At 38.3% G+C, this 16,093-nt stretch overlaps 4 protein-coding genes across 6 annotated transcripts; 2 read left to right on the plus strand and 2 right to left on the minus strand.

Moving 5' to 3' along the window:
- Positions 1-476: 476 nt before the first annotated feature.
- Positions 477-1,846, plus strand: LOC111204506 (transmembrane emp24 domain-containing protein p24beta2). Of its 2 annotated transcripts, none has more exons than XM_022699450.2 (5): positions 477-647; positions 795-995; positions 1,068-1,254; positions 1,338-1,445; positions 1,522-1,846. In XM_022699450.2, the coding sequence occupies exons 2-5, from the start codon at positions 795-797 to the stop codon at positions 1,653-1,655; spliced, it is 630 nt and encodes a 209-aa protein (XP_022555171.1). In that variant the 5' UTR covers positions 477-647; the 3' UTR covers positions 1,656-1,846. The 2 variants fall into 2 exon arrangements, with proteins under 2 accessions (XP_022555171.1, XP_022555170.1); XM_022699449.2 differs by having other exon boundaries at positions 500-657.
- Positions 1,847-2,471: 625 nt separating this feature from the next.
- LOC111204507 (thymidine kinase a) lies at positions 2,472-3,854 on the minus strand. Its single transcript, XM_022699451.2, has 4 exons — positions 3,463-3,854; positions 3,246-3,390; positions 3,034-3,155; positions 2,472-2,946 (listed from the first exon to the last, which is right to left on the minus strand). The coding sequence occupies exons 1-4, from the start codon at positions 3,642-3,644 to the stop codon at positions 2,655-2,657; spliced, it is 741 nt and encodes a 246-aa protein (XP_022555172.1). The 5' UTR covers positions 3,645-3,854; the 3' UTR covers positions 2,472-2,654.
- A 693-nt stretch (positions 3,855-4,547) lies between these two features.
- LOC111204508 (heterogeneous nuclear ribonucleoprotein 1) lies at positions 4,548-8,115 on the plus strand. Of its 2 annotated transcripts, none has more exons than XM_022699452.2 (4): positions 4,548-4,810; positions 5,171-5,398; positions 5,681-6,860; positions 7,497-8,115. In XM_022699452.2, the coding sequence occupies exons 2-4, from the start codon at positions 5,177-5,179 to the stop codon at positions 7,508-7,510; spliced, it is 1,416 nt and encodes a 471-aa protein (XP_022555173.1). In that variant the 5' UTR covers positions 4,548-4,810; positions 5,171-5,176; the 3' UTR covers positions 7,511-8,115. The 2 variants fall into 2 exon arrangements, with proteins under 2 accessions (XP_022555173.1, XP_022555174.1); XM_022699453.2 differs by having other exon boundaries at positions 4,591-4,915.
- LOC106384230 (polygalacturonase-like) lies at positions 7,690-10,035 on the minus strand. Its single transcript, XM_022699454.2, has 3 exons — positions 9,850-10,035; positions 9,445-9,750; positions 7,690-9,351 (listed from the first exon to the last, which is right to left on the minus strand). The coding sequence occupies exons 1-3, from the start codon at positions 9,958-9,960 to the stop codon at positions 8,581-8,583; spliced, it is 1,188 nt and encodes a 395-aa protein (XP_022555175.1). The 5' UTR covers positions 9,961-10,035; the 3' UTR covers positions 7,690-8,580.
- Positions 10,036-16,093: the final 6,058 nt, after the last annotated feature.

The raw sequence follows: 16,093 nt of genomic DNA on the forward strand, positions 1-16,093 counted from the left end.
AAAACTAAAATGATCAAAATAGCATTTTATCTTTTGAAAATTTTAATTTTTTTATTTTTCAAAATTTGAAATCTTATCCCCAAAACCTCATTTTTCAACTCTAAACCCTAAACCTTAAACTCTAAACCCTAAACCCTAAACTCTAAACCCTAAACCCTAAACCCTAAATTCTAAACCCTAAACCCTAAACCCTAAATCCTAAACCTCACCTTTTAACTCTAAACCCTAAGTTTGTGACTTTTGATAAAACATTAAGTGTTATTTTTGTGACTTTTGACCTTGAGTGCTAGTTTGGAAACAAAAACTTGATTTAGTGCTATTTTTGTCTTTTTCTCTTCAACTAATAACTAATGTAAGTTAAAAATAATATCTTGTGATGTGGCAATACTTAAATGGTTCAGGTATATTGCCACCAATGATATTACGCCACGTAAGCCCGCTGACCAAGTAACTAAAAGAAGAATAGAACGACGCCGTTTAAAGCTAATGATGCTGTCCGGTCGCGAAACTGCCCCTCAGTCAAAACAGGCTCCATCGTGTCCGAATCTGATTATCTGAACGAACTCTCCCTTTCTCTCCCACCGTCTTCTTTCTCCGATCAATCTCCCAACTTTTTAATTTTTCTCGTCACTCATCGAGCTTGGAAGGTAAATGATAGTAAGTAAATCCCTCTTTGCTCTCTATTATAAGAATCGAAATTGAATCAATTCAATTGTCCAAATCTCTAATCGTTTTCTTAACGATTGAATTACGTTTTGTTCTTTGATAAAAATTCAAAATTCTATCTGTTTTAGATGAGCTTGAAGGCTACGATCGTAGTACTATTAGGCCTCGTATGGAGCTTCCAGGCAGCGCTAGGTATCAGATTCGTGATAGACAGAGAAGAATGCTTCTCCCACAAGGCTGAATACGAAGGCGACACGCTCCACGTCTCATTCGTCGTCATCAAGTCCGATTCCCAATGGCATTTCAACGAAGACGGTGTAGATCTCGTGGTATGAGACCTTAACCCCCTTCATTTAATCGATACGACAATGCTTTTGAATCTCCATTGTTTGGGAACACAGATACACGGCCCAACAGGGGAACAAGTTCACGACTTTAGGGAGCAGATTAGCGCCAAGCACGACTTCGTTGTCCAGAAGAAAGGAGTTTACCGTTTTTGTTTCACGAACAAGTCTCCTTATCATGAAACCATTGACTTCGATGTTCAGCTTGGTCACTTCGCGTACTACGATCAGCACGCAAAGGACGGTGAGGTGTTATTCTAATTGGTTTGGTATTGTTGAGTTTATTAATTAAGTATATTATTATTTTTGTTTGTTGTTGTTGTGCAGAGCATTTCACTCCGTTGATGGAGCAGATATCGAAGTTAGAGGAGGCTCTTTACAATATTCAGTTTGAGCAGCATTGGTTAGAGGCTCAGACGGATCGTCAAGCCATTGGTAACATTCTTTTCTATAAATATCCATTTGTTTTTTGAGAGAGATTAATATGGTTTTGGTCTTGTTTGTTGGGCAGTGAATGAGAATATGAGCAAGAGAGCAGTACACAAAGCTTTGTTCGAGTCGTTTGCGTTGATAGGTGCAAGTGTACTCCAAGTTTATCTTCTGCGTCGTTTGTTTGAACGCAAACTCGGCATGTCTCGTGTCTAAAAAAGCATTTGAGTCTATTATGATTTTGGAGACTTTTGTTATTAGCCACCTACGAACTTATTTTGCCTCATAAGTTAAAATGTACCAGAGAATGTTTTTACTTAAAACTCTTTTTACAGACACAATCTTAGTTGATCGGATAATTTTTGTTTCCCCAATGTTCAAGAAAGTATCAAGTCATTTTCTTTTCTTTATTAACATAAAGCTTCATTAGGAGGCATCACATGAAATGGGGTGACTTCATCACCCCTCTGTAAAGAACTCCGAAGGATTAATGGTTCTCTCTTTCTCTATCCTCTCACCTCAAAGTCGGTAGAGAAATTTTTTGACGAAAAGGAAAATAAATGTGTGTTTCTTTCTCTGACAGTGGCTTTGCTTGAAAGGTGAGCAGAGAGTTCGACGGCCATGGTGGGCACCGTCTTGCCTCTCAGTAGTTTTTGTTAAGGCGGCTAAGCGCAACCGACAGTCTCGAGTTGTATCTCTGAAATTTGAATCTTGACATTACACTTTGCATGTTTATGTACGTTCTTGTCTCTCTTCTCTTCATTTTTTTTTTTGGTTTGTGGAGATAAAAGCCACGTATGCACTAGGAAGGAAAGCCAAAATGCTGTTTGGCTTTGGTAAAATATTGCAAGGGAGAAAGAAAATTATCGTTTGGTAGAACCCTCAAAAATTCATAGTTTAGCAACAATAAGCAATGGGCTGTGAGTTCTAAGAGTGTATCTAGATTCGGGAAAGAGATGTTTTTTACTTATGCATGTATGCTCGGTTGCTTTGTGTTCTCAGAAAAGTTATAAATTTGACGAGAGAAGCTGCTAACAAAAGCCAGTAGAATGCTTGAAACAATCATGGATAGAGATATCATCAAACGTATACATACATATACAAGAAACATCACAAGTGTTTTCAAAGACACACATTGAGTATAATAAAAACATAGACAAGTTAAAAGCAAAACACACAGAAAAACAGAGTTTCACTATCATATATGTTACTGGTTCAATAGCCAGTTATAGATGGGTCAGCATCAACTGTTTCCACACAGGGCTTAGCTCTTTCCTTGTCAGAATCCAACACTTTCTTTGAAGCTTTGATAACAATTTGATTGTTAACGTAGTGCTTGCGACAAACCGGCATATAGACATCAGCACCACCAATCAGCTCAGTTTTGGTGTCACAAGTCTTTCTCAGAGTGAAGAAAGCTTTTTGTCCACAAACCTCACACCTTGCAGTTAACTTCGTCACAGAATCAGCTATTGGTATAATATCAAGAACAGCACCAAATCTCCTCCTTCATTTTTTTTTTGCCAAGAAAGAAACACATTCAACTTACAGTTCAACAAAAAAAAAGTCAAAAGACTTAAAAAGTGTCAAGTACCTTAAGTAATCACCATCAAGGCCTGCAACAATCACAGTTTTGCCATCATCATCAGCTGCTTTGCAGCAAAACTCATAAACATCTCCAAAGAACTGTGCCTCGTCAATACCAATCACATCAAGCTGTCAAATCAATCATTAAAAATACAAAATTTCAATACAGATCCTCACAATAAGAAAAAAAATTACCCCAAAAAGACAAAAAGACTTTACCTTGTCATAAGCATCTCGTCCGAACATGTCGTGAAACGACATAAGATCTGGAATAGCCCAGCAAGGGAATCCAATTCCGTCATGCGTCACCACTGAATCTTTAGCATATCTCGTGTCCTTGCTCGATTTCACCATCGCAACGCTTCTACATAACCAAAACGAAATAAATTCAGATCACTGAATCGTAAAAGTCGAAGATTTTCAATGATCTTGTTACCTTCCGAGGCTGATCTCTGATTTGATTCGGCGGAGGAGAGAGGTCGACTTCCCAGAAAACATCGGACCCGTGATAACATGAATCGCACCGGACCCGCGAAGTTTCTGATCGGAGATAACATCTTGAGAGATGTCGTTGTCGTGGATTCTAGGCAAAGACGAAGCTTTGTTGAGAGTGGCCATGGCGAGATGATCGTGAGTGTAGGGATGAAAAAGGAGGAAGCTTTGCTTGTGGGTTTTGGGTAACGATGAAGGATACACTGTCGATGGTAATATATAACAGAGATGCAGAGGTTGAAGAAGGAAAGAGACGACTTGTGGGTTTTGAATTTTTTTACATTTTTTTGGAGGGAAAGCTTTTTTTAAGAGGGAGTTTTTTCATTAAATGGGCCTAAGACCAAAACTGCTAGGCTTTCCGTGGCCCATAAGTAGAACATGTTCATAGGCCTTATTCAAGTGTTCCATTATCTTATTGCTTCTTCGGATTTCAAAAACTTCATTTTTCACGCTGCATCTTCATATCCAAAGCTACTACGCTATATAATATGGTTGAGTTGCATTTTTCGATCACTTAATAAATGTCGAATCTTTGTAATATTCCTAAAAACGAACCGAAAGACAAAACATTTATATTATATTATTGCGTCTACTACCTACTTATTAGGTTAGCTCCACTTTGACCGTGGTAATAAAAAATTTTAAACAAATATCAAGAAATAAAAAGAGAGAGAGTAAAAGTCAAATATACACACACTTATAAATTTAAATGCAAACAATCAACCTATTTTTTACATTACAAATTATGTGAATATTGAGTAAACATCACTAATCGCAATCTTATGTTCAATACCTCATTTGTTTATTAGTTTTAGTGGCACTGTTTTACAATGTAAGAATTTTTAAAAATCTTTAAAGATATAAACTTAATACTTCAAAATGATGATTTTTTTTTTTTTTTGTGCAAAATGATGATTATTAGTATTATTTTGGTAACAATAGTAAAAAAAGGTGCGTGTAATAAAAATTGAAAAAGGAAAAAACGAAACTCCGCATTTCCTTACATAGCGTGTACTGTAATAAAAAAACTTCCTTTTTGATGTAATACATAAATGGCATATATATACACAGACATATCTTCTTCTTCTTCTTGCATCCGAAAAGACTCTTCTCTCTCTCTATCTCTATCTCTACAACACTCCTCCTTTCTCTCTCTAGAGCGCGTCAGTATGTTTTTATTGACGCCATTGAAATTGAGATAAATCGGGTTGAATCGGATTGAACGAAAACCACATATCACATAACTTGGATTCCAACTTTTTCTTTCTTCCTACCTCTCAATCTTCCCAAGGGTCAGTTTAAAGTTATGGCCTTTATTCAAATCGTGCTCTTCCTCAGATCTTAGTGTTTCGTTGACGAGATTTTAGCATCTGGGTTTTTTTGTTTGAATCTGATTGGTGGGTTTTCGATTTGATTCTTTGATCTGAGATTCCCATTCATTGTTTTGATTGTAAAGCTGTTTCCTTTTTCTTTGAATCCTGATGAAAAGATCTCTTCTTCCTAGATTGAATCCCAAGTTGCTCTTTTGATACGCAAAAACCTGTCTTGTTTCTGTCAATTTGATTGATCAGATTTGATCGAATCTGACAGAACCTGTCTTTGATCTGCCTAAAGTTTTGTCTTTTTTTACAATTTAGTTTTCTTTATTGCAGAGCAAAATGCAATCAGACAGTGGAAAGCTCTTCATCGGCGGGATATCGTGGGACACCGATGAGGAACGTCTCAAGGAGTATTTCAGCAGCTTTGGTGAAGTCATCGAAGCTGTGATCTTGAAAGATCGCACCACTGGTCGTGCACGTGGCTTCGGCTTCGTAGTCTTTGCTGATCCAGCTGTTGCAGAGACTGTTATAACGGAAAAACATAACATTGATGGAAGATTGGTAATCTTTCTTTGCTGCTTACACTCATTAGCCTTTGATTCAGTAAAATCAGGACAGGTGACTGCAGGCGATTTAGTTAATATTTCAATAAAAATTTATTTATTTACAAATTTGGGAGTAATAGGTGAATGTGATTTAGTAAATATTTCAATAAAAATTATTTTTTTTACAAAATTTGGGGGCCATAGCGAATTCATACGGCTTTGCGCAGGACCGGCCCTGCGTACACTGTAACTTGTTTACAAGCCTTGTTCTTCTTTTTTTTTTCTTTTTTTTTTTCAGGTTGAAGCCAAGAAGGCTGTTCCTAGAGACGACCAAAACACAGTAACAAGAAGCAACAGCAGTAGCCTCCAAGGATCACCAGGAGGTCGGACAAGAAAGATCTTTGTTGGAGGGTTACCTTCTTCTATCACAGAGAGCGACTTCAAAACCTATTTTGAGCAGTTTGGGACGACTACCGACGTGGTTGTTATGTATGATCACAACACGCAAAGGCCTAGAGGCTTCGGATTCATTACTTATGACTCCGAGGAGGCCGTTGAGAAAGTGCTGCTCAAGACGTTCCATGAACTCAACGGTAAAATGGTCGAGGTCAAGCGAGCTGTTCCTAAGGAGTTGTCTCCGAGTCCAGCTCGCAGCAGCCCGCTCGGTGCTGGCTACAGCTATGGGGTTAGTAGAGTCAACAACCTCCTTAATGGATATGCTCAAGGGTTTAGCCCCGGAGGCTATGGGCTTAGGATGGATGGTAGGTTTAGTCCCATTGGTGCTGGGAGAAGCGGGTTTGCGAGTTTCGGTGGGTCTGGGTATGGGCAGGGGTTGCCCGCAGGGTTCACTGGAGGATCAAGTTTCAATGGGAGCGTAGACTATGGGAGAGGGATGAGCCCTTACTATATTGGTAACACGAACCGGTTTGGTTATGAAGGAGGCAGTGGAGGAGGGGGGAACTCGTCTTTCTTCAGTTCGAATCTTTGGGGAAACAATGGGGGTCGTAGCTATAACAACAACGCTGCAAACTCTAACTCCAATACATACATGGGAGGAGGATCAACGAGTGGGAACAACACACTTAACGGTCCATTTGGTAACTGGGGTGCTCCTGGAGGAGGGAACAGTGGTGTTGGTAACGAGAATTTGAACTTTGGTTATGGAGGAAACGGTGAATCTGGTTTTGGGTTGGGAGGAGCAAGGAACATAGGGCCTCCTAGCAAGGCAGCACCATCGTCTTCATTCTCTTCTGCCTCGGCGGGTTATGATGGAGCAGGACTTGCAGAGTTTTATGGGAATGGTGCGGTTTATAGTGATCCCACGTGGAGATCATCAGCTCCTGAGACAGAAGGGCCTGCTTCTTTTAGCTATGGGATTGGAGGAGGAGGAGGAGGTCCTTCTTCGGATGTTTCAGCTAGAAGTTCATCTCCAGGTTATGTTGGTAGTTACAGTGTGAACAAGAGACAACCAAACAGAGGTAATCTAAGTTCATATTAATTTTTGCTTTTAATAACTTATTCTATTCCTAAAAAAATGCCATGAGCTAGCTGATAAGTAAGGCCTAGATAGGTTCCAAATTACACTAAGCAAACCATGGTTTAGGGTCTTGAACTAATAGTGAATTGGCTTTTCCCTCATAACAGATACTTGCTTGCATACATAATGTGGTAGAAGCAGTAGCCAGTCTTCTGCATGTTTATTGTTATCTAGTTTATCAAGGGTCATCTACATGAAAAAAGATTTTTTCTGCATGTTTCATGGAGCTAGGAAACTAGCTTAATCTTATACATTGCTCACACCAGAGTCCCTAGGAAGTCTAAGAAACTTGTGATGAAGAAACCAAATTGCATGAATCATGAATGGTTTCTCAAATTATTTCTAGACCCTGTTCAGAAAAATATTAATGATATATTTAACTAGTTAATAGTTTTATTTATATATGTTTAACGTTTTTTTTGGAATTATAAACTCTAAATTTTGCAATATGTCTAAAAAATTTAAAGTTTTAGACCATAATTTATATATTTATTTAAATAATAATAATTAATTTTAAACGGCCCTGCTTATAGCTCTTGTCTGAATAATTTCATTACTTCTTTGTCTTGTGTTGCAGGAATTGCTACTTAGAACACTCGTTTTTGTTTTACCACGGTGTTGTAGGCGAGCCATCAGAGTGAACGATCTGTGTATCTTTTGGCGAATCTTTTAGATTATCTTCTCCTTTCATACAAAAGCCTATGAGGACAAAACTTGATCACATCATCAGCTAGAGCTTAACCAGAAAAATCCCTCATGGTTTGGTTTTCTAAATTCATTGCTAGGCTTCTTTTCTATTTATTTTTTTTTCTTTCAATGAGGGACAGAAGAAACTGTATCAGTCTCCGGCCAGGCGGGGTAATACATAAGAAGAGTTCAAAACAAACTCCTTCCTTAGTTTCTTTATCGTCAATGTAATGGTTCTTCTTTTTCTTGGGGTTATGTCTTAAGGTTTGTGTTTTGAGGCAGCTTGTACTAGAGGTTATAAGTTTCTTGACATTTTAAGGTCTTTTTTGGTTTTGTTAGTGTGGGATATTGGGAAGAGGATTTGGCCATGTAGGGCTTTTGAGAATAAGTGTTTCTATCACTATGAGATTATTCTGTTCTCATGCTTGTTTGTATGTCTTGTGCGAACGCAGGCAAACTCGTTTCTGTTCATGTATTTCCACTTTATAGAAAACTATTTTTATGTTCTATTGATATTTTTTTAGTCTTCTGTTCATTATGCTAGTTTGTTTTATAAATATTCCAATGAATGACTAACATTCATTGCTTGAATACGAATAATCTAATCTTTATTTCTTAGCAATTTTTCACAATTATTATGAATCCTAATGCTTATTTGATTTATGATATTCTAATTATATGTATACTCCTTACAACTTACTAACTTTCACTATATTGATTCCCAAGATTATATTTAATCATTAGATTGCATGAATAATGCTTTGAAATGTAGTATGTTAACCTCAATGTAAATAAAAACAGAGACTAGAATGTTTACTTGAAACATGGTTTTGTCAAAAAGGCATAATGAATGCATTTATATTGAATGAGAAAGAATGAGAGCATACATCATAGACCATATAAATTAAATTGGGTGTAGGAAACAAAACAAATAATGAATGGGTGTTTTAGTTTAATATTTTTTGAGCTTCTACTTATTGGGGTAAGTTGGTCACTGGACCACTGCAAGCTTTAGGGCTCTGAGTTCCCATGAGTTTGGGGCTCACGTTTGAGCACTGGAAAGTCGCTGGACCATCTGCTCCGTTGTACCTAATGTCAATGTCTCCAATCTCAACGTTCTGGCATGGGTATCCCCTGCTGCACAATAGCTTCACTGCATCCTTGTTCCCTGATGTTCCTCTGATCTGCTTGAAGCTGATGTTGGCAAGCTTAATCGTTGATGGTTTCTGCTTGTTACATTGGTTCCAAGGGCAGTACTCCTGGTCGATGAGGATTGGGTTCATAACGTTCTTGACAATGATATTCTCGAAATGAATATCGGAGGCGGTGGTGGAGCAAGCTGCAGACGGCCATGTCTTGATCCTCAGTCCGTTGTCAGTCTGTTGGAGAGTGCAGTTTATGACTCTAATGCCGCTGACATCCTGTTCGTTTCCGTACCTTCCAAGGCTTCCGACACTGATTCCATGTCCTGGACCGCAGGTGACTTTCTCCACGTGAAGGTTCTTCATCCCATCTCCAACGGAGATACAGTCGTCTCCGGTGGAGATGAATGTGTTAAGGATCTTGACTCCGTCACTTCTTCCCAAATGGATACCGTCAGTGTTGGGACTGTCTTTAGGAGCAATGATGTTGATGTGATCCATGGTCATGTTCTTGGCACCGAGCACGTTGATGTGGAAGTTCTTGGCATCTATTGAAGATATGTCTCTGATCTCAGCGTTCTCCACGAAATCAAACCTTATACTCTATAAAAGCAAAGACAAAATAACATCACTAATCTATTATTTTCACAAAAAGCCAATTAAATTATGATATATTGAGGACATAGGCACACATACGATGGGAAGTTTCTTGCAGTTGAAAGTCTGGTGACAGTTGTTAACCCTCCAAGCTGCGTTTCCTTCACCATCGAAAGCTCCACCTCCGTTCAACTTAAAGCCATTAATGTTGCCGAAGACAATCCATGTGTCCTTTCCCTGGATGGCGTTACCGTCAGCTTTGACAGTACCTTGAATGGTGATCTCGACTGGAGCTTTGCATGGACCCCTCATCTGGATTTCACCAAGCTTGAACTCTCCTTTTGGGATCACCACTCTGCTCGGTATTGGAGATTGGCATGCTGTTGTGAATGCTTTCAGAAGTGCCTGCATATATCAGCATAGTGAAACCTTAACAACGTAGCCCAGAATATGGTTTTGTAGATTGCTTGTATAGCAAGAAAAAGGAAAAGCAATATAACTAACCTGAGTAATGTCAGAACCTGAAGAGGAGCCAATGCTGATGTATACAGCATTGGCTGAAAATCCCAACAAACAGAAAATAAAAACTGTAAAAGCTCCAAAATATGCACCCATTCTTTAATAAAAAAATTATTTGCTACTAATATTACTATTTATTTTTTTTATTAATTTATTTGTTTTGTTTCTTGAGTTTGATTAAACTCATGGTTACGTTTATATAGTGGGTTAGGGGAAGAAATGTTCAAGTCTAACTTTTCTCACAACCTCTCGTTATTTTTAGGTTGTGTGACCCATGTTTTAGGAAGTGATCATATTTCTAATTGTGTATCTTGAAGGATAAAAACTAAAAACTAACTAACGTCGTATTTTCAAGAATACTTTTACTGAAAAAATGTCACAAAAACTTTTCAAAAAAAAAAAAAAAAAAAAAACTAACTAACGTCGTATTTTCAAGAATATTTTTACTGAAAAAATGTCACAAAAACTTTTAACAACTGTACTCAAGCATATTGATAACTTTTAAAATAACTGATTTTAGAACGCTATAGTCAGTTTATTTTTGATATATTAAGTTCTTAACGTTACACAAAAAACCACTTAACTTTTCTTTCTTAGCAAAAAAAAAAAAAAAATCATATTTTCAGGAGACTTGTGTGTGATATCATGTTTTTTTTTTTGAAAAAAGTGTGTGATGTCATGTTTCAACTTTCAACATGGTTGCTAGATTTTGAGTGATGCTCCCAATTTAAGGTTGCTCTTTGTACTTTGAGTTTGAGTCCTATGTCACCAAAACGTCTTTCTACTGCAATTTTGTCCTTTATAGTTTTTACCGTCATAATGCACACGTGCTCGAGCTTTGAAACGATTTTTCCGGAGGCATTATATCTTTTTATTCGTTGTGTCAGGAATGGTCCAACAACACACAGATCTCAGAACATGCAAAACTTGAATTGCATTTTCAACCAAAAAAAACTTGAATTGCACGTGGGTTAAGAAATTTTTTTAAATCTTTTACAAACGTACAATACTACGAGCTTGTGTTTTAGAAAACATGCGAATAAATTTACGTTGAACATTACCTAATTTTTTAGTTTTAAAATCATGATTAATGGAGAGTTCTCAAAATAAATTAGACTATACATATTAATGAATAAAATATTGTTTTGAAAATTTAAAAATCATGAACATCCTTTCTCAAAATATTCATGATTTTGAAAACCCCTTGGTAAATTATGAAATATTTTAAAATTATGATAAAATATGAATATTTATATATACATATACTTCAATTGTGTTAAACCCCATTAATTGGGATTTTGCTCTTACTACGAACCTTTCTAAAAAGACAAACTTGTAATATTTTAGATTTTGAAACGAAAATATTGTGGTTATCCTTGAAAAAGCAATGTCAAACGTATCTGATAATTTTAATATTGTCTCTTTTCCCATTCAAATATATAGAATTACATATATATATATATATATATATATATATATATATGTATTGTAAACCACGCGTCTGTGGTCGTGTGGTCAAAGCCGTCACTACAAGAAAACAGCGGTATTCTGACGGACATTCCGACGGAAAATGAAATCCTCGGAATATACCGAGGAATTTCCGAGGAAATTCCGAGGAAACACAAAATTGGGGTTCCTCGGAATTTCCTCGGAATATACCGACGGAATTCCGAGGAAACCTCAGTCCGTCGGAATATTCCGAGGAAATTCCGAGGAACAATGTGTTCCTCGGAAAAAACCGATGAATTCCGAGGAAATATTATAGCCGTTGGAGAGCCGTTGGGGGATTTTACAAAATTCCGAGGAAATTCCGACGAACTAGCCTTTTCCGTCGGAATTCCGTCGGAATTTCCTCGGTATGTCGGCAGGATTTAATCTATATAAACAAGCACTCCTCTTCCTCTTCATTCACTCCATATCTTCATCCTCCCTCTTACTCTATTTACACACGAATTTGATTCATAAAAAATATGTCTTCTTCAAATTATTTTCGTTCTTGGATCGATCGACCTCATTTGGATCCGAACACGAGATTGCTTACGGAAGAATACCAACGAGGTATAACCGAATTCATGGGGTTAGTTCACCGACAACCGGAAGCAAAAACAGGTAAGTTAAGATGTCCTTGCTCTAATTGTAAAAATAGAAAGGTTATTAAAGAGTGGGATGTTTGGACTCATCTATATTTGAGTGGGTTTACACGAAGTTACAAAATTTGGTATCATCATGGGGAAACTGATTATGAACATGGTAGTACTAGCGAACCTCAGCCAGCGGTTAGATTAGAAGAACCAATTAGAACGGATGTAGATTATGGTGTAGGTACTGAGCAGATGGTAAATGATCATTTTAGAGGGGAAGATTTACCCAATGCAGAAGCTAGGAGATTTTATGATATGTTGGATGCTGGAAAGCAACCATTGTACGAAGGTTGCAGAGATGGTCATTCAGCTTTATCATCTGCTACAAGATTGATGGGCATTAAAACAGATTATAATTTGGCTGAAGACTGTGTGGATGCGATTGCTGATTTTGTAAAAGGTATTCTACCCGAGGATAATGTAGCTCCTGGTTCATACTACGAGGTTCAGAAACTCGTAGCTGGTCTTGGTTTATCGTATCAGGTAATAGATGTATGCAGCGACAACTGCATGATTTATTGGAGGGCGGATGAACAGCGGGTTACATGCAAATTTTGTGGAAAGCCTCGTTATAAAGATACGAGTGGAAGAGTTCCAGTGCCATATAAAAGGATGTGGTATTTACCTTTGACGGAAAGGTTGCAGAGGTTGTATCTGTCTGAACGCACAGCGCAACCAATGAGATGGCATGCGGAGCACTCAACAGATGGTGAGATCAGACATCCTTCAGATGCAAAAGCGTGGAAGCATTTCCAATCAAAGTATCCCGACTTTGCGTATGAGAGAAGAAATGTCTACCTTGGATTATGTACTGATGGTTTTAGTCCGTTTGGCAAGAGTGGAAGACAGTATTCTCTATGGCCCGTCATTCTTACACCATACAACCTCCCCCCAAACTTGTGCTTGCGACGAGAGTTTTTGTTTCTCTCGATTCTCGTTCCCGGACCAGAGCATCCTAAGAGATCACTTGATGTGTTTCTTCAGCCACTAATATATGAGTTGCAACAACTATGGGCTCAAGGTGCTGAAACATACGATGTTTCGTGTAAAGAAAACTTTCAAATGCGGGCAGTACTAATGTGGACAATAAGTGATTTTCCAGCATATGGTATGTTGTCTGGATGGACAACGCATGGAAGGCTATCATGTCCATATTGTCAAGATAACACTGATGCTTTCCAACTAAAACACGGAAGGAAAACGTGTTGGTTTGACTGTCACAGGAGATTCCTACCACCTGATCATCCATATCGTAGGAGTAGGAATTTGTTTACGAAGAACAAGAGGGTGTTTGACAGTCCACCTCCGGAAATTTGTGGGAAAGATTTGAAGATACAACTAAGAGATTTTGGTGCAGAAAGGACGCCAGAAGTCGGTGGACATGAGCGTTTTCCGGTAGATGCTGTTGGAGAACTACATAACTGGCACAAAAAAAGTATTTTCTGGGATCTGCCATACTGGGAGGATCATCTGCTAAGGCATAATTTAGATGTCATGCATATTGAGAAGAACTTTTTTGACAATCTCATGAACACGATCCTTAATGTTCAAGGTAAAACAAAGGATAATTTGAAGTCAAGACTGGATTTAGTCGATATATGTGCTCGTTCAGAACTTCATGTTGATGAAAATGGTAGGGCTCCTTTTCCCATATACCGACTTGATGCAGCGGGAAAAGATGCGTTCTTTGATTGGATTTCAAACGATGTGGAATTTCCAGACGGTTACGCATCAAATTTGCGTAACTGTATCGACAGAAAGGAAGGAAAGTTTACTGGCTTGAAAAGCCACGATTGCCATGTAATGATGCAGCGCCTCCTTCCGTTCGCCTTCAAGGAACTATTACCACGAAATGTTCATGAAGCAATTGCAGGGATAAGTGGTTTCTTCCGCGATTTATGCACGAGATCAGTGACTCTTGAAGGTATTGAAAATTTGAAGACTAACATAGCCGTGATTCAGTGCAACCTTGAGAAGATATTTCCTCCCTCATTTTTTGATGTTATGGAGCATCTTGTTATTCACCTGGCAAGAGAATTGGAACTTGGTGGTCCTGTGCAGTATAGATGGATGTATCTGTATGAGCGGTATATGTTCCATTTGAAGAAGATGGTGAAAAATTTAAGTAGGGTGGAAGGTTCTATAGTCGCACAGATGATCAATGAAGAAACTTCAAACTTTGCCGAGTACTACTTTCCAGCAGAAGTTCAGACCAAAAACAGAAGACCTGCTCGGCATGATGATAGAGGCGAACGGGCAGCATATCATGTTACGGTTCCAGACATTTTCACAGATGTTGGACGACTTAGCGGAAAACCAAAGGACCGTCGACTTACTGAGCAGGAGCGCAGTCATTTGCAAACATATTTGCTCACCAACTGCGAAGACGTTCTTCAATATGAGAGGTAAATAAATGAGCTTACAAATTTTTATTTTAACAAGTTGAAATTTAAATCTTAATTAATTACATTATTGTCATCATATACAGGATTTTCATGGCAGAAAAGCGGTTCGAGTATAGATACGCCACAGAGGACGAACTAGAAGAAATGAAGCAGAGAGAATTTAGTGGATGGATGTTTACTTATGTGAGTGCTTTAAACAAATTAAAATATATTTTATCACATATTTATACTAATTCACATTTATTGATATAATATATATATATGTGCTATTAATAGGTGTCTGCTGGTTTGGCCAGAGGTGAAACATTTGACGATTGGATACGTGAGATGGTCGTTGGACCAAACTTTGTTGTGAAGTCATATCCGAGATTTTGTACTCGAGGATATGCATTCACAACTCAGAAGAGGAGACGTTCGAGTACGACTTATGATGCTGGCGTTTGTTCTGCATCAGGAGATGATGTATACTACGGACACATACATGAGATTTTGGAAATTAAGTATTTGGGCATGGTTGGATTGCGCTGTACTGTTTTCTATTGTGATTGGCACGACAACACCCCAGATCGAGGTGTGAGAACAGATGCATTTGGTGTTACATCAGTAAATTCGAGGCGAAAGCTGCAATATTATGATCCTTTCATTCTTGCTTCTCAGGCCGATCAGGTAATTAAATGTTAATTATTCAGAATGATTCATCATCATGTGTATTAATTTATAATTTTTCTAAATGTTACAGGTTTGTTATATCAAGTACCCCCGGGTAAGGAACAGAGATGATCCATGGGTTACTGTTACAAGACTCAACCCGAGAGGCCGAGTTCAGGGAAGTTCTGAGCTGGAAGACCCACTACAACCAAGCACATCCGGCAACTTAAGTGCAGCAGAAGATTTAGCTGGAGTTGGCCTTGTAGTCGATTTAACCGACTTTGGAGAGGAAGCCGTCGTTCACGCAGAGGATAAACCAGTGATTGGAGAGTTTCACGAAGATCCAGATTCAGATTCATCTGGTGATGATGACTCGGAAACAGACTACCATTGAACTTATTTATTTTTATTTTTAAAGAAATACCGAGGAAATTCCGAGGAACACTTGATATAAGCTGAATACGAATTAAAAACTACTCAGAACACAACCAAATAAAACGAAGAAACCATGTAAAAGAAATACGAACTCATAATTAAGAAACCCAAAAAAAAACTCAGTTCAAAATTAACAGAAAATAAGACCATAAAACGTTAGAATAGAAAAGAAAATAAAATAGCCGGTGATAGCTCCTTTTCCTCGTCTCCTGCTCCAGATGTTCCTGCATCGTTGGGTCTCTTGGACCTCTTTCTTACCCTGTGTGTACCACTCGAACCCGAACCAGAGGTGGATGGAGAGTTGTCCCGATGAACTACATCATCCTTTTGGCAACGACACGGCCTGATACGTGAAATGGCAGCCCAGATCTTGTGTAGCATGTCGTTGTTTGTCTTTATGCTCTGATCTCTCCAATGTTGTTGCTGGCGCGAAGTGGCGTTCGGTGGAAGCTCTTGCAGCTTGTACTGGCTGGAGTCTGATGGGAGTAGCTGATGGGGTTGTGAATCATCTGGAATGGCTTGTGCAGCCTCATCTTCTCCTTCTTCATCAACCACGCCCTTGCCTTTGGTCTGATATTTTGGCGTGAAGAAGGATGGCTT

This window comes from Brassica napus, chromosome C3 (genome assembly GCF_020379485.1).
Source record: "Brassica napus cultivar Da-Ae chromosome C3, Da-Ae, whole genome shotgun sequence".
NCBI classification, from domain to species: domain Eukaryota; kingdom Viridiplantae; phylum Streptophyta; class Magnoliopsida; order Brassicales; family Brassicaceae; genus Brassica; species Brassica napus.